The following is a 16,826-nucleotide window of genomic DNA, read 5'->3' on the forward strand; positions in this document are numbered from 1 at the left end:
AGCGTGAGTGGTGACAGTAGAAAAACAGATAACTTTGTTTTCCAGACTCATAATGATGCGAAAACACCCCCGCACCAGGCACTTGCCTAATAAAGTTTATTTCATACAAACTCCTTGATTAGACAACCGCCATCACGACTCAAACACAAAAGGCTACATCCTGCGCGAGAGGCTGCACTTTGTATGCAGAGTATCCCAATCTATGGGATTCTATTCTGTGTAGAGACAGTCCACCCCGCCTCCCTGGTTTCCGTTCCATTCCCCCACAGCTGGCTCGCTCAAGGTTCTGATTGGACAGGAGGCGCGGTGGGCTGGGCAAGCCCTTGCATCCTTGTCTCCACTTGGCAGCCGAGCGACCACAGACAGACAATAGCGCAGCAGCGACCACGGCAACAAGCAGGGACCAGCACTCAAAAGCCGCCGCAAGGTGAATTTGTAGTGTGCGTGTCCATCTGTGCGTGCATATATTGTCAACGATAACGCACCTGCAGAATCAGGGGACGTTTAGGTCGTAACCGATGACATCTCTTTCACATTTCAACTCCGATCAGAATTGAAGTTCTTGCCAAATGGAATGACAACCCGGCTTGTATGCAGCGCATTCTGAAAGGTACGTCAAAAGCAGCGTAGCGTTACAGTTTGACTGGCTGCGAAAAGATGCATTGTGTGGTCGCAGTATTTTTCAGAGGGCGAATGTTTTCACACCGTTGGTTTGTTCGTCTGCATGCTTCAATCCATCCCAGACGTGCACTGATTGAATCCAGTATGTCTGCAGGTCCGCGGACAAAGATGCCTCCGACACAGGCATCGCTGCTCTGCGCTCTTACTAAGTAGCAAGCTCAGTCTTTTAGAAGTCCTTTCTATTGATCGTTTCTCTAGCTTATGCGCATTGAAGCGTTCAAAATGCCGAGCAAGACATTCTTCGATGGAGTCGGTTGTGTTGTGCATTGACGGCCAGTTTGGGTAATCCAGCAGAGCAAAGTGAGAGCCGAGCTGTACAGGCTATGACAAGCAGCTGGAGAACAATAGAGGCTTGCTAGCATGCCTGTGAAAGGGTGTTTGATCCCTGTTACCTAAAGGCTTTAATGCCATGTACCCGTGTCTATGGGTTCCCAAGGATGGAACTGTGGTGCACATAGGTCGACAGTTTTTGTTATTGATTCATAGATTTTTTTTTTAATGATCCCTGCCAATTCTCTTTCACTCACTCTCTTTGTCACACACACACAGGCACACACATTTGGGCACAGGCACACACACACATATAGACACACAGGCATACACACACACATAAACACACACATACACACACAGTTGATGTAGGGCTGGATCTATAATTGTATCTGATTCTGCTAGAGGAGATCCACACCGCACCATGTCACCATGACAGTGCTGTGTCTCTCACAGGCCCGTCTCTGGAGGTCTGGGGATCTCCTGGGATCTAGAGATGGGATCCGCTATGCATGGCATCCAATTCACAGAAGGGATCTGTCTATCTACTGTTTGTGGGATCTAGTCTACAGAAGGAATCTACTGTCAGTGGAATCTGGTTTACAAAAGAATAGGAGAGAGAGAAGGAGAGAGAGAAATGAGCTGTGACATAAGGACAGAGGGAGAGAAGGAGCCTGAGAAACTAAGGGAAAGAAAAATGAAAGAAAGAAAGAAAGAAAGAAAGAAAGAAAAGAGAGAGAAAATGGTGCCACTTATAGAAGAGTATCTCACAGCATCCCAGTCTTCTCTGCCAATCATGTGCTAGTTAACCAGTATCCCATCTGTAACCATGAGCAACCAGACACCTTGTTACCAGGAAGTGTCTACAGGGTTTTTCATGTAGGAGACTAGAGAGATGGTAATCTGATATGCAGGGAACTGAGACACCCAAAGTTATCTGTTGGGTGTCTCCTGTGTGACCCTGAGCACAGGTGATGTGGGTGGGACCATGTGAGGTGGGCGGGGCCATGTGTGAGGTGGGTGTGTCACATGTAGTCACCTGGTACTAACTCTACAGGATGCAGTTTGGCAGGCCGCATTGGTGAGCTGGCCAATGCACTGTGCTGCTCTTTCTAGATGCAATGTTTGTGTTTTGTGTGTGTGTGGAGGGAGTATAACGCTGGGTGATACAGCTGGCAGTGATGCAGCAAGTAAGCAGCTTAATTACCAGAGTGTCTCTGTGCTTTCATCTTTGAACCTTTGAAATGACACGCAGGAGTATGTGGAAGTGTGTGGAACACACACACACACAAGCACACACGCACACACACAAGCACACACACAAGCACACAAACAAGCACACACACAAGCAAGCACACACTCATGACAGCTACTCTAGAGGCACAGATGGACCCTCTGCACAGGAAGTGCCTACATTTGAAATCCTGTCTGTTTCACACATGTCTCTTCTTGTTACTGAGAAAGGGAGAGATGGAGGGCAAGAGAGATAGAGAAAGAGAAGGGGGGGGGTGGAGAGAGGCAGCAGGAGGCAGCGCCTAGGCAAGTAATAGCTTAGAGATGGAGGGAGAAAAATAAAGGGATCAATAGAGAGTGATAGAGATGGAGGGAGAGAGAGAGTGAGCGAGTGAGGGAGGGTGAAAGAGACGGAGTGATAGAAAAGGGTGGAGGGGAAAAAAGAGCGAGAGATGCCACCCGACTGCAGCACCAGCAGGTCTGGGAAGAGTTCACAGCCAATCACAGATCAGGAAGGGATGCAGTGAATGAGTGTTGTTGCTTGGCGGGTCAAAGAGGAGAGAGGAGTGAGTGACAGTTCTCCCTGTCACACCAGACTAGTTTAAGGGCTGTGACATCTGACCTGTTTAAGACCAGGGATAGAACTTCACACATACGGTACCCAAGGTTTGGATCTCGGTGCAAAAAACGCACACTATTTTTTATTTAAAGATTGCCCTGCTCCACATATGAAAACGTGCCAGAGCTCTGATTTGAGCCTCACTAAGATGCTGGTAACAGGCAGAGTTGACAGTCTGCGTTCATCTATGAGTGGAGAGCTGGACTGATCCGAGATCAGTTGTGTTCGTTCATATGACCCCACTGGATGTCATGTACCTATTTAGCAGATGCTGTTATCCAAAGCAATGTACAAATAGTACATATGAGTACAGCAGATGATTTATGACCAGAAGTGCACAGTTCTACATTCTGGTATTGTTTCCAGACAGTCCTAACAGTATTTCAGTGATTAACGCAAAGGAACAGTCTGTATTGTTCCGAACCAGTGTTACACCACATCCACGCCCACCTACCGGGAACCATGTGAAGAGGAAGTCACGAATCAAACCTGGACAGGTAGCTAGTTCATCTGAGGAACTTGGAGGGAGAACATCGCATTTGTTCAGTGAAGAGGACTCTGGCAGCCCCTGCTTGTTCCTCCTGCGGTTGTGTGTTCTCCGCTGGGGAAGGGGGGAACCGGGAAGCTGCAGCCTGTGATCTAGCTGACATGAAAGGCGTTCCGCAGAAGAACCTGGATCTGTGCTCACAGCAGGCACTCAGGGATTACATAATTTCTGATTTGGCTCAGATACAAAACTCTCAGCCTACTCTTTGATGTTGGTGGGATACAAGGTGTGTGTGTGTGTGTGTGTGTGTGAGAGTTTAGTTCTATGTGTGTGTAGGGAAGGAATGCAAACAAAACCCATGGGTGTGTGATTTTCGCTCTTGCCATCATCTTTTGTGTGTGGTGCATATGGTGTGTGTGTGTGAGTCTGTGAGTACTCAAACTCAATGTCAGTGTTCCACTCTCTAACCCCTCCTCACCTCTCCCCTTCCTTCCTGCCCCTCCTGTCTCCTTCCTCCTTCCTCAGTGACATCATCTGTCTCCAGATCGCCCCGCCTCCTCCTCAAGCGCTCCAAGCCCCTCCCCTTTGCAAGATGAGCTCTTCCTCGGCCCATGTGACACGCAGTGACGGCAGTTCAGTGGACATCCTGGAGGAACTGCAGCTGATCGCTGCTCAGAACCTGGAGAGGTTAGAGGTCAACAAGTACTATGAGGTCATCAGGGAGCTGGGCAAGGGAACCTACGGGAAGGTCGACCTGGTCGTACACAAACTCAGAGGTCAGTCGAAGGTCAAGGGTCAGACCTGCCTATTACACGTACATACAATTAAATGAGAGTTTAGTATGTTATTTATGTTTGTTTTAATATATGCATAAAACATCTGTACAGCTGTTCTGTACTATTCCATATTAAACTATACTGTGCCATACTTTACTGCGCTATACCGTACTGTGTTATACTAAATTATAATGTACTGTACTATACCATACTGCTCTATACTATACCTTACTACAGTATACTATACTGTAGACTTTGCTCCTTTTGTATAGTTAGTCCACATATTTAAGTTTCAATATTCCTATATGTTTAATGTATGCACCTCCCTACCAGTAAGTAAAAGTACATTCCTTGTTTGTGCAAACATTCATGGCGAATAAAATCCCTTCTGATTCTGATACTGTACTATACTATACTATACTATACTATACTATACTATATATAGCATGATCCAGTAACGTTCAGATCCAGATGGGCAGATATCCGTTGACCCTTTTTATTTGCTTGTAAACGCCAAATGATCCACCGTGTGCTCCAGCTGTGCTCCGTCTCTCAGAGCAGTGGAGCAGAGGGGGGGGGCGTTCGTGATGTTCATCTCCCCAGCCAGTACGCTCTGTTTCGGGGGGAGAGATGACCTTTTTAAGCTTTTAAAGAACCGCATTGGTTTAGCGGTCTCTCTGAGATATGCTGAGCGAACGCGCACGCCATCTGTCTTCCTCCAGACCTGCCTATCCTCACACCCTGTCATTACTCTGTGGAGACTGTAAACCCATCTCTGGCTTGTTGTGATGTATCACTGAACGTACTGTATCATCTACACACACACACACACACACACATGCAGACTACACACACCCATTGACACACAGACTTGTGCTGTGCTTGTGATGTCGTTTGTTGTCACACTGTGTCATATAGACACAGATCCTGATATTCCTGAAGTTCAGCCTGAACCCAATCAATCATCAGCTCTTATGTGTGTTTTTGTGTGTTTGTGTGTTCACGTGACTTTATGCATGTGTGTGTTTTTCTGTGTATGGATATGAATTTGACTTATTTTTAGTGTCTAGTGGGGTGTGTGTGTGTGTGTGTGTGTGTGTGTATGTGTCTACATTTGTGTCCTTGCTGACAGTAGAGGGATTAATGCCAGTCCTGCATTCCTCCTTGTTCACCGGATGGCTAAGCTGCTCTGTGGTCCATGGCTCTGCTCTATGCAGGAGGACAACTGGGATATGTCTGCAGTACTAGACTGTAGACCAACCTTGTAATGCAACCGTGTAATCCTCAGTCTGTAGGAGTGGGGCCCCGGGCTGGGTGTGAGGCTGGGCCTGGGGCTGGGGCTGAAGCAGGGTCTAGGGTTGAGGCTGGGGCTGGGGCTGGGGCTGAAGCAGGGTTGAGGCTAGGCCTGGGCTGGGTGTGAGGCTGGGGCTGAAGCAGGGTCTAGGGTTGAGGCTAGGCCTGGGGTTGGGTTTGAGGCTGGGGCTGGCTATGAGGCTGGGGCTATTGGAGAAGTTGGCTGACACTGTGACCGTCAGAGGCTCTGGGTGTTCAGGGAGAGACAGACACTGAGGCGCTGCAGTGTGTCTGTCCTCCATCAGATACACTGATGCAGTACTCACCTCTATGCATTTACCTCTCTCTGTCTCCCTCTGTCTCTCCCTCTCTATCCCTCCCCCTGGACCCCTCTCCATTTTCTTCCCCCTCCTGGTTCCCTCCGATGTCACTCTATCCCTCATCCTTAGCCCACTTCCCTTCTTCCCCTCTCTGTATGCTCGGAAAAACATATTCTGCAATCAGGCCGACTGAGAGTTTCAGTTTCTCTAATCTCATCAGCCTGATTCTCTAGTAGCTCCATGCGTGGGTGTGATCCACGTATCAGTAGACTGTTGTCTGTTCACTGTTTCAAACAATACCAAGCGGCCCCTTACACTTCTCTGCACTAGTGAGAGAGAGAGCGAAGGAGAGAGAGAAGGGGGGGTGTGCTGTGATTAAACTAGTCAGACAGCCAAGGTTGTGGAATATTTACAAATCCCTCCTCAGCAGATTTTTCGTCAGCATCCAGCCCTGTAAACTCGCTTCATCATACAAACCCTGGACAGGTTTTGAATAAATAAAAACTAGAATAAAGAAAGCGAAAATCTGTTCTGTGTCTGTGTACACTCCCTCCTTCCCCTCCCACCATCCCTCCACAAATATATTTTTTTCAGCTCGACGTTTTACCATTGCGTAACCTTGCCTAGTTTCCTCTGCTCTCCTAATTTTGATAAAAGCGTGTTCGTAAATCTCGTCGGATGGAAGCGCTTGCTAAATGAGCACGTTGTGTTCCAGGGACCAAGATGGCGCTGAAGTTCCTGAGGAAGAAGAGCACCAAGTTGAGGAGCTTTCTGAGGGAGTACAGCATCTCCCTCTACCTGTCCCCCTGCCCCTTCGTCATCAACATGTACGGGATCGCCTTCGAGACGGACGAATACTACATCTTTGCTCAGGAGTTTGCTCTGGCGGGGGACTTGTTCGACATCATCCCCCCTCAGGTGAAGGTTACTCCTGGAGTGAGGGTGTGTGTGTGTGAGGGTGTGTGAGGGTGTGTGTGTGTGAGGGTGTGTGTGTGTGAGGGCGTGTGTGTGTGAGGGTGTGTGTGTGTGAGGGCGTGTGTGTGTGAGGGTGTGTGTGTGTGAGGGTGTGTGTGTGTGAGGGCGTGTGTGTGTGAGGGCGTGTGTGTGTGAGGGTGTGTGTGTGTGAGGGTGTGTGTGTGTGAGGGTGTGTGTGTGTGAGGGCGTGTGTGTGTGAGGGTGTGTGTGTGTGAGGGCGTGTGTGTGTGAGGGCGTGTGTGTGTGAGGGTGTGGGGGGGTGGGGGTGGGGGGGGGGGAGGTGTATGTGTGTGTAGTATGTTTTTACTGTATGTATTTGTGTTTGGAGGAACACATAGTCAGGGTTTGAGTTCTGCGACCTGTGTGTTTGTTGTAAGTTTATACAGTGCATAAGTACACTCTCAATGGTGAATACCATCAATCCTAAGACATGAGTTTCACTGGCTGTTGATTCTACAGGATTCACATGTCAGTGAAAAATCCATAAATAGCCATTTTTAGACGGTTCCACTGTTAAAGTCCATATTTGGATGTATTCAGTTTTAACATCCATATTTAAATAAATTCCAGGCCATTTTAGGGTTTGTAACTTGGACTCATGTGCAGCAGGATGTACATGGTAACCTAATCCACATCATCGTCATCACCATCAGCGATGGATATAGCTCAGTGGTAGAGCATTTGTTGGCAGATCAAAAGGTCTTAGGGTCAAATCCCCCCCCCCTGGTGCGTCACTTTGGGTAAAAGGTTGCCCTTTTTATCCCTTAAAAAACAAAAAACCCCTCTGACACAGACTGCTATTCTGAGCCGGCGCTTGTGTTTCCACTGCAGATATAATGTATTACAGTAACTGGGGGATTACACACAGTCGTCCTTGCCAGTGGAGGAGTTATTATTGAGCGATGTTATAAATACCTGTATAGATGGTGATAATCACTCTCCAGCTTCACAGACTCTGGTGGCTTGATCACAGAGCTTGGTTGGTTTCAATGCAGTGGTGCCCTCTGCGAACTGTATTCATTACATGGCAGGTTGTGTAATGGCAATGGCAAGTTCATTTTCAAAAGGTAATGTGTATCTTGGCCAGACATATAAAAAGTCTAAACACAGAGATCATATTCCATGTTTGTGCTTAATACTATGAGACGTAGGCTGTATAGCACACCAAGTAGTTTGCACAAGATTTATTCAGAGCAGTTAGTGTTTCATAAAGGAAATGGTTCACACAGGAAGAACTCGGTATAGGAATTGTTTGGTCCAGGAAGTTGTTAGTACAAGAAGAGGTCAATACAGGAAGTAGTCCCCTAGTTTGACCTCTGATCATACCAGCCTATCTGACCCTGTCTGTCACTTCCTCCCCTGTCCTCTAGGTGGGCCTTCCAGAGACCGTCGCGAAGCGCTGTGTCCACCAGGTGGCGATAGCCCTGGACTACCTCCACTGCAAGAAGCTGGTGCACCGCGACATCAAGCCCGAGAACATCCTGATCTTCGACCGAGAGTGCCGCAAGGTCAAGCTGTCTGACTTTGGCATGACGCGGCGCGCCGGCTCCCCGGTGAAGCGGGTGAGCGGCACCATCCCATACACGGCGCCGGAGCTGTGCGACGCGTCGCGCCACGAGGGCTTCAGCGTGGACTACAGCACGGACGTGTGGGCGTTCGGCGTGCTCCTCTTCTGCATGCTGACCGGCAACTTCCCCTGGGAGAAGGCCCTGCCCTCGGACGCCTTCTACCAGGAGTTCGTCCGCTGGCAGCGACGGCGCTCCAACGCGGTGCCGTCGCAGTGGAGGCGGTTCAGCGACCAGGCCCTGCGGATGTTCCGAAGGCTCCTCTCTGTGGATCAGGAGAGGCGGGGCTCCGTCAAAGAGGTGTTCGGTTTCTTCAGCCAAACCTGGATGCTGGACTCCAACAACGGCAACAGCAACGGCGGGGGCGGGGCGGTCTCCGGGGGCAACGCCGCCGCGCCTCCTCTGGACGTCAGCGGCTCTTCCTCGTCCGAGGAGGAGGTGCTGGTGGACCGGATGAAGCAGCAGAGTCTGGCGGCCAAGGGAGGAGTCATGGGGGAGGTTCTGGGAGGGTCCCACCACTACTCGTCCTCCTCCTCCAACAGCTCTCCCTCCTCCACAGGAAGCTACGACCGCGTCTCCCGCGACAACAACAACGGAGGGGGGCGTGTCCTGGTGACCACGCCCATTGAGATCTGCGTGTAGGGTGGAGGCCGGTGCCGGCGTCGGGGACGCACACCTACACACACACACACACTTGAACACACACACGGGGGGGGACACACATCTGCGTAGCTGACGACGCAGACATGACCGCCCCCCCTGAGGAAGAGAGGAACGAAGGAAGAAGAGGAGTGGGCGAAGAAAGGCGTTTTAGAAGAAGGGAAAGATGGAGTGACGTCTCCATAACGACGAGACGTGTCGGTGTCACGTGACCGAGGAATCAAACAGACGTTGAATATGACAATACCGATGATGATGATGATGATGAGAGGATGAAGAACATCTCCACCTGTCCTTTTACTCTGAGCCCTGGACTCTGCTGTCTGTAGGTTCCTATCAGTGCTTAGACTGTACTGAACTATTATGTACTGTACTGTGCTAACTGGACTATAATGTACTGTAATGTAGCTATCCAGACCCGAGGACAGGATTACACAGGAAAGAGAAGCAGAACCGCCTCAGAGCGATAAACCGTCTGTCATGAATGTTGCTAAAGAGTAGATCAGGACACCTCACCTTCAAGCAATATGTCCATCGTCCAAGTCTTAATTAGGGAGATTAGGTCATCTGCAAAAAAGTAGACTTTGTGACGGTTTCCTTGCTTCTGTAAAGGTGATTCAAAGGGTGAAAGACGAAAGAGCCAGAGGCATTACATTTAGAGTTTTTCCGCTCTTCTCAAACCGATTGTGGTGTCACAATGTCATTGGTTTGTCTATGTTTATCCTATTTATTTGAGTGCTGTCATAATCATAACGTACTGTATATGTTATTTCTATTTATTTTGAAAAATGTCATCAAAGATTTGTCATATTTTGATGTATTGTTGTGTTTTTTGTTCTTGATGTTGTTTATGCTCATCAGCCATTTTGAAAAAGGAACTTCACTGCTTGTTAGGTTATTTAGAGTAAAACTTTAAAATATAGACTTCCATGGAAGCATCTAGGATTTGATACAGAAGATTAGTCTGCCTGGTATGAGTTGTGAATGGACAAGCTGAACTGAATCTTTTTACTTGCATGGATTATGAAGAAAATGTGGAATCTGAAGTTTAATGTGAACGTAAAGAAGAAAAAAAAAAAAGAATTGTGGAAATGATTGCAGTGACTTTTATTTATTCCTATAGCACAAATGTACTGTACATGATTTGATATTATTCTTAAACTTGTAGAGCTGAAAGTAAAATTCATCATTTGTATACAGTTTACCACTTAGTCAGTTTGGAAGTTTAGCAAACCCACAAGGACTGCCTACCTGACATACCCTCAGACAACCGATGAAGCAGCCAAAGACCCTTTTTCTTCATATCCGTCTATATTCAGTTTTCTTTTTTGAAGCGATTTACCTTCCAGATAGGAACTCCTCCAGGGAATGGAGAACAGACTAGTTCCCACTTTGGATTACGCTTTTTCCAATGCGACATTTGGAGTATAATCTCTCTTTGTGTGTTGTGTTTGCATGAATCCATATTGCTCTCACGGAAGGGTGTGGAAATAAAAACATGTCTGTGGAGATAAAACCTTGTTGAGTTGTTCTTGTGTCGTGTAGAGCTGTGTGGGGTTACTGTGTTATTTAATACTGTGCTACACTTCGATCAAGACTCGAGTTCCAGTACTGAATCGAGCAGAATGAACCACCTCTCTCGAGTTGAGGTGGAAATATTGTCATTAGCAGAAACTGCCGAGTCCATGTCTTATTCAGATGACTCCCAGAACGTCTCCCTCTGACTTCCTCTCCACCCAGTTGTTATTAAATATGCAATAAAACCTCCAGAAAACGCATGACAGCACAGAGGATACAGACAGCACAGAGGATACAGACGGCACAGAGGATACTAGTTACTAGCTGACGAGTAAAACTCTCCGGCCTTGGAAGGAAAGAATGAAGGAAGAAAGAAAGGAAGAAAGGAAGAAAGAAAGGGAGAAAGGAAGGAAGTCAGTACAGAAGGATGCATAGCGCACCTGGGATCACAGTGCAACCGTGGGTTTGACGCACCATGCTGGAAGGAAGTGAACTCTACTGCAAGCTCTGCACTTGTGAGCCTCGTTATGTAAGAGAGGCAGAGACAGGATCTGAGGGCAGGAGAGACAGGATCTGAGGGCAGGAGAGAGAGGATCTGAGGGCAGGAGAGAGAGGATCTGAGGGCAGGAGAGAGAGGATCTGAGGGCAGGAGAGACAGGCTCTGAGGGCAGGAGAGACAGGATCTGAGGGCAGGAGAGAGAGGATCTGAGGGCAGGAGAGAGAGGATCTGAGGGCAGGAGAGACAGGATCTCTGCATCCTTACACTACGTCTGGGGAGGGAGGAAGGGGGAGAGAGATGGAGGGAAGAGAGAGCAGGGGAGGGAAGGAAGGGATGGAAAGGAGGGAGGAAAGAGAGGGGATTTAGAGACTGAAGAGGAGGAAGACTGGGCTTTTCAAGCCTCCCATGGAGGCAATCCTGCTGTGTTGCAGAGATAGCGGGGAGGAGGGACTGAAGGACGGAGCTACGGGGGGAGGGGAGGACATGAAAGGCGACTGTCAGTCCTGGGCGCACAGATAACACTGCACCGAGAAAACAACACCGTCTACACATAGCAGAGAACGAGAGAGGGCAAGATGGGGAGAGAAAGAGAGAGAGAGAAGGGGGGGGTTGGAGAAAGAGATAATGACATGGAATGGAGAGGGTGACCGTAATGAAGAGGACAACAAAGGGAGAGAGAGGAAGAGTTGATATTAGAGCAAAGGAGAGACAGGACATGAGGGGGAGGGAGGGAGGGTGGGAGGGAGGGAGGGTTGTGGCCCACTTGCATAAATAGAACTTTGCAAAAACGCACCAGAACTCCATTATCATCTATCTGTCCTTAATCGCCCCGATCAATTAGACTAGAGCGATTAGTTATCCTAGTGTGAGTACAGCCACTCAAACACCACAGTCCATCAGTATAGATTTTGTTGGTGTAAAAGGTCTGAATACTTTCTCAATACACCGTATGCTAGTTATTAACAAGTGCGTATAAAATCACAAGGTAAGTACATCAATAAATCCTTTATTACATTAAAGAGCACTGGAACGAGTACAGACATCCACCATCAACACTGCATTAATTTAAATAACTCACCAACAATCAAAACTGCATTATAAACACACTTAAGACACACCAGCGGACTGGGGTCTTGAATCTTCCTGTCTCTCTCTGAGTGCTGTGTTCCTGGGGTTGCAGGTCAGTATTGAACTGAACGGATGGTGTGATAGGGTCCAGTAGTTAGTTCCTAAGTATATCTGTGGTAGAGTGTGTCCACACACTCCTATGAGAGGTTTGGATCCAGTCAGTGCCTAGGTCCAGTTCTTGAGCCGGGAGAAGTTCTAGAGCAGGGGAAAGTTCTAGAGCCATGTTTAGGCCCAGATCAAGGCCCAGATCACTTGTATGTCTGGCAGTGGTTTCCTGTTTGTCATCTGTAGCACTGTCTGGTCACACCTTGGAATGTTTTGTTCTGGTTGACAAACACACACACACACACACACACACAGACACACACACACACACACACACACACACAGACACACACAGACACACACACAGACACACACACACACACACACAGACACACACACACACACACAGACACACAGACACACACACACACACACACACACACAGACACACACAGACACACACAGACACAGACACACACAGACACACACACACACAGACACACACAGACACACACACAGACACACACACACACACACAGACACACAACAGATGAATAATGACGTCATTGCACTGTTGTATATACAAAGACATTGGATACGCCAGTTCTGTACCCTGTTTATCGATTTTTGGAACCACAATGTTGGTCCCCAACTTTGTTTACTTCGTTTGATAATGTGAGATAGATCAAGGGTAAAGTGATCAGAGCGTGTCACGGCAAACCGACTTCTGTTAGTTTTTGTAGTCACAGAGTAAAGCCTTCCTGGTGTGCAAACACAGAAAGAAAACACAAATCCTCCATTACGTTAACAGTTTACATCTGTCACTAGAGGGAGTTACCTTGTGCTTAGGACATCTCATGGAGAAATTGTCTTCGTTGAGTGCACAGCCTGCATTCGCGAGAAAGAGGGAGGGAGAAACAGAGACAGAGACAAGGAGAGACAGAGAGAGATGTCAGTGAAACAGTATTTACTCACTTCACAAACTGTTCCTTTGCAGACACGTTCTCAGCACGCTTCCCACACACAAGATACACAACCCACACACTCATCTCTCTCTCTCTCAATCCCTCTATCTGCCCCTCTACATACCCTCTCTCTGTATCCTTTCATTCTCGATCCCTCTCTCACTTTCCAACTTTCTCTCAATCCCTGTGCCCTCCCCTCTCTACCTCCATCCCTCTCTTTTCATGCGACACCTGTCTCTTATCCAGCGTACTGGAACATTTCCATTAAAACATGAGGCCAGCTCGGCTGATCCAATACAGCACAGGCTACTCTGACAGGTGAGAGTGGAACCCTCTGCCTTCTGCATCCTCTGGAACAGCTGGAACAAAATCCTGTCGTTCAAGAGGCACTCAAACATCTGTGGTTGTTTGTCACACTCTTCTCCTGCAGTTAAGATCGACATGGAGGCAGGCAGCTATTGTAGAGAGATAAGTAGGTAGGCTGGTAGGACTGTGGGGAAGTAGGCAGGAATGCAGGTAGGAGGATAAGAACGTAGAATCAGGTATGCAGGCAGGCAGGCGGCTCAGCAGTGCGGTGAGCAGGTAGGCAGGGAGGTAGACTGGAGAGTTGAAGCCTCACCTGATTGGCAGGCACACCTGTAATGGTACTTGGTGGGACAGCTCTTGATGAAGCACCCCATGGTAGCTCCTGGCCTGCTGCAGGCCGTACACACCTGAGGAACATGCAGAGCAAACAGTTACAGGCAAAACTGGACGACAAACATTTCTCTGAGGATGATAAACAATCAAAAAAGAATAATTATATACTCGTGCAACATAGTAGCGCTTGGCTAGGGTACATTGGGTTTCACTCACTGTCTCTCTGGCCTGCCTCACTGCTTCGTCCAGCCCATAAAGCATCCCTTTGACCAGGAACACCCCTGCTGACCAGATCCCACAGTCCTCATGAACCCAGCGCTCCCCAGGACTGTGTGTGGGTTCTAGTACTGGTCCAGGTTGGTGTTTGGCTTCTAGTGCTGGTCCAGGATAGTGAGGGGGTTCTGGTGCTGGTCCAAGACTGTGAGGGGGTTCTGGTGCTGGTCCAGGACTGTGAGGGGGTTCTGGTGCTGGTCCAGGACTGTGAGGGGGTTCTGGTGCTGGTCGAGGATAGTGAGTGAGTTCTGTTGTTGGTAGAGGACTGTGTGTGGCTTGTGGTTCTGGCCCAGGGCTGTGAGGGGGTTCTAGTCCAGGTCTAGGGCTGTGAGCTCCAGAACCACCAGTCCAGAGCGATCTATCTGGCGGCATCACTGAACCCTCCCCATCACTACCCACCTCGATCTTGGCCTCCTCCTCTCCAGCCTCGTCCACAGGTCTGTGGCCGTTACTGTGGCCATGCCAGCCGTTCTCCGCTCCCGGTAGGTGAGCCCTGTAATCCGCAGCCGGTTCGTTGTGGTTCTGCTGTTGACTCTGGGCCCGAGGGTGGTTTTGGTCCCACAGCCCTGGTCCGCTGGGGTAGTAGGGCCCATGGAGGTCCCCCAGAACCATGGTGTTGGCTGGGCCTCCACACAGACAGCACACCTGAGAGGACTCCCCCCGGCTCCGGGAGCTGATACGACCCAGTTTGAAGCAGGAGGTCCTGGGGACCAGACCGGATAGAGACCCAGATCCAGCGATGCCCTGGGGCTGACCCCGGCCCCCCCTCACCTCCTGCTCCTCTTCCTGGTAGTTGACCACGGTGCACTCCCTCCGCTCCACGTGGATGAACGGACAGAAGTTGTCCGACTTGTGCTCCTTCCTCTCTCTGGTCCTGGCGTACCTCAGCTGGATCTCTGGTTCCTGAGGGGAGAAGAGAGAGGAGGAGGGGGGCCCGCTGAATGCCCCCTTGTGTTTCTTCCTTCGTGGCCGGGCAGCTGGAGTTTTCGTTTTGCTGGCTGTTTTGCTGGCTGTTTTGCTGGCTGTTTTGCTGGCTGTTTTGCTGGGGGTTGCCGCTCTGTTGGCAGGGGGGGGTTTAGCTGGCTGCTTGGCCGAGGGGGAGGCACTCTGGCAAGGTTTACGCTTGGTCAGCCTTTTCCTGCTCCCAGAGGGGGAGAGGGGAGGTGGAGGGGTACAGTGAACCTCTAGAGAAGAGGCTGCGAGGCTGGACTGTGACCGGGCTTGTGAGCCAGGAGAGAGGATCCTCCGTGTGGGGAGTGTGGAGGGAGTGTGTCTGTCTGAGGGAGCCTCTCCGACCATCCTGCGGCCTACGTCAGAGTCCTCCGACTCTGGGGCCAGAGAGACGGCAGGCTGGGGCCAGTCGTCGTCGTCCTCCTCCTCCGAACTTGACTGTCTCTCAGTGGAGTCCATCATGTCCCCGGAGTCGTAGCTCTCGCTGTGCATGCTCAGGCTGAGGCACCTGCTGTGCGTCTTGGCCCCGCGGCTGTACACCGTCCTGGTGGGGGTGTGTACGGGCGAGGAGGCGGGTTTAGGAGCCCTGGGGCTACGCCGGAGGCCCCAGGTCTGAGGGGCTCTGGGCTGGGGAGAGAAGCTCCTCTGTGGGGCCGCGTCTTCCCCCCGGTGTCTCCTGACATAAAGGCGCGGGGGGAGAGCGTCCGACCCGCTCTTGTGGTTCGTCACAGGCACTTCCATCACGTCGCTGTCGTCGCTGGAGACGTCCACGGGCGAGCCCGCGCAGTCGGCGTAGACCAGCTGGGAGAGGTGGACGACGGGCTTGCTGTGGAGCAGCACGTCCCTGGTGCTGTAGGAGGAGTCGTCCGAGTAGGTGCTGTCCGGGCTGGGGGAGCGGCTGGACGGCGGCAGCAGGAAACAGCCCAGCCCCTCATTCAGGGAGGAGGACGTGGCGTGGGAAAGAGGGTCCACTATGGGACAGTCTCTCTCGGTGGAACTGGTGCAGTCTCTGTCCGGGGAGCTGCAGGGGCTGGTGGAGTCCTCCTGAGATACGAGGGCGTCGTCCTCCTGCGCAGTGGAGACCAGGTAGATGACGTCAGAGTCGCTCTGGCTGTCCTCGCCCCCACTGCTCTCTGGGCTGGGGCTGTCTGATTGGTCGGGCTCGTAGGCCCTGGGGTTCCACAGCCCGCCGTCACTCCGGGGCCTGGTACGGAAAGGGTCCGGACCCACGCCCTGGGAAAGCGTCCGACTGGGGCCGGGGTGTCTAGCTCCGTTCACTGCTCCCTGGACCCCTCCCTCCAGCCTGGCATCCACACCTGGACCCGGGGACATCGCCCCAGCCTCAACTCCCCCCAAACTGTGGCTGATTCCTGGGAGGGGTGAGGGAGATCTGTGAGAGAGGAGAGACCTGGACCTGGTTCCATAGGATGAGATCCTGAAGGCTGGGTCTGGGTGTGAGTGAGCGGGAGCAGGAAGGGGCTTGGTCCCGGGGTGGGTCTGAGGGCGGTTGGTTGCTGGGTTACAACTCCTAGTCAGGCGGTTGTGCCAGCTATGCTGTCTAGACAGTCCGAGGTCTGCAGAACCCATCTGACTCCTTGACAGATCCATGGCAACTGGAGAGCAGTCTTGAGAAGAACTGCTGTTTAATCTCTGCAAAAACAAGCCCACAGACAGAATACTTGTAACTATAAACCAGGACATTGCAATGGTACACCAACGACTGCTTGTTTATTTTCGAAATATTTACTCTCAACAAAAAATTCTCAACTACGCAAACAACTTTTTGTTTCCGAGAACATTCACTAGACACCATGATATTTGTGATGATTTATTGTGCTGCACCGTGACACTCCACTCCGGAGCTTTGAGTACTCACCGCTGGACGATACCTGCTCGAGGTCGCTGGGTCCTGTTTAGCTGGCTTACCAG

General features: G+C 50.3%; 2 protein-coding genes across 4 annotated transcripts in view; one reads left to right on the plus strand and one right to left on the minus strand.

Moving 5' to 3' along the window:
- Positions 1–349: 349 nt before the first annotated feature.
- LOC146252948 (serine/threonine-protein kinase SBK1-like) lies at positions 350–9,695 on the plus strand. Of its 3 annotated transcripts, XM_084678847.1 has the most exons (5): positions 350–427; positions 552–610; positions 3,816–4,066; positions 6,395–6,597; positions 8,025–9,695. In XM_084678847.1, the coding sequence occupies exons 3-5, from the start codon at positions 3,883–3,885 to the stop codon at positions 8,859–8,861; spliced, it is 1,224 nt and encodes a 407-aa protein (XP_084534973.1). In that variant the 5' UTR covers positions 350–427; positions 552–610; positions 3,816–3,882; the 3' UTR covers positions 8,862–9,695. The 3 variants fall into 3 exon arrangements, with proteins under 3 accessions (XP_084534973.1, XP_084534972.1, XP_084534971.1); XM_084678846.1 differs by having other exon boundaries at positions 364–610; XM_084678845.1 differs by lacking the exons at positions 350–427; positions 552–610 and having other exon boundaries at positions 3,555–4,066.
- A 2,191-nt stretch (positions 9,696–11,886) lies between these two features.
- The window catches only part of LOC146252949 (uncharacterized), a 5,329-nt gene continuing 389 nt past the window's right edge, over positions 11,887–16,826 (minus strand). Inside the window, exons 1-5 of the mRNA XM_084678819.1 lie at positions 16,774–16,826; positions 13,890–16,547; positions 13,654–13,747; positions 12,908–12,957; positions 11,887–12,347 (exon numbers count right to left, since the gene is read on the minus strand). The exon at positions 16,774–16,826 is cut by the window's right edge and continues 389 nt beyond it. Of these exons, the coding sequence (XP_084534945.1) occupies positions 12,306–12,347; positions 12,908–12,957; positions 13,654–13,747; positions 13,890–16,505 (2,802 nt within the window). The 5' untranslated portion in view covers positions 16,506–16,547; positions 16,774–16,826 and the 3' untranslated portion in view covers positions 11,887–12,305. The remainder of the gene's footprint in view (positions 12,348–12,907; positions 12,958–13,653; positions 13,748–13,889; positions 16,548–16,773) is intronic.

Source organism: Hypomesus nipponensis, chromosome 17, assembly GCF_054491055.1.
Source record: "Hypomesus nipponensis isolate SF chromosome 17, ASM5449105v1, whole genome shotgun sequence".
NCBI classification, from domain to species: domain Eukaryota; kingdom Metazoa; phylum Chordata; class Actinopteri; order Osmeriformes; family Osmeridae; genus Hypomesus; species Hypomesus nipponensis.

Bases quoted from the DNA above. Each gene is read 5' to 3' on its own strand.
- LOC146252948 (XM_084678845.1), top strand. From the start codon at position 3,736: ATGTCAGTGTTCCACTCTCTAACCCCTCCTCACCTCTCCCCTTCCTTC. The intron at 4,067-6,394 runs GTCAGTCGAAGG...GTTGTGTTCCAG, and splicing joins GGTCGTACACAAACTCAGAG to GGACCAAGATGGCGCTGAAG. The intron at 6,598-8,024 runs GTGAAGGTTACT...CCTGTCCTCTAG, and splicing joins TCGACATCATCCCCCCTCAG to GTGGGCCTTCCAGAGACCGT.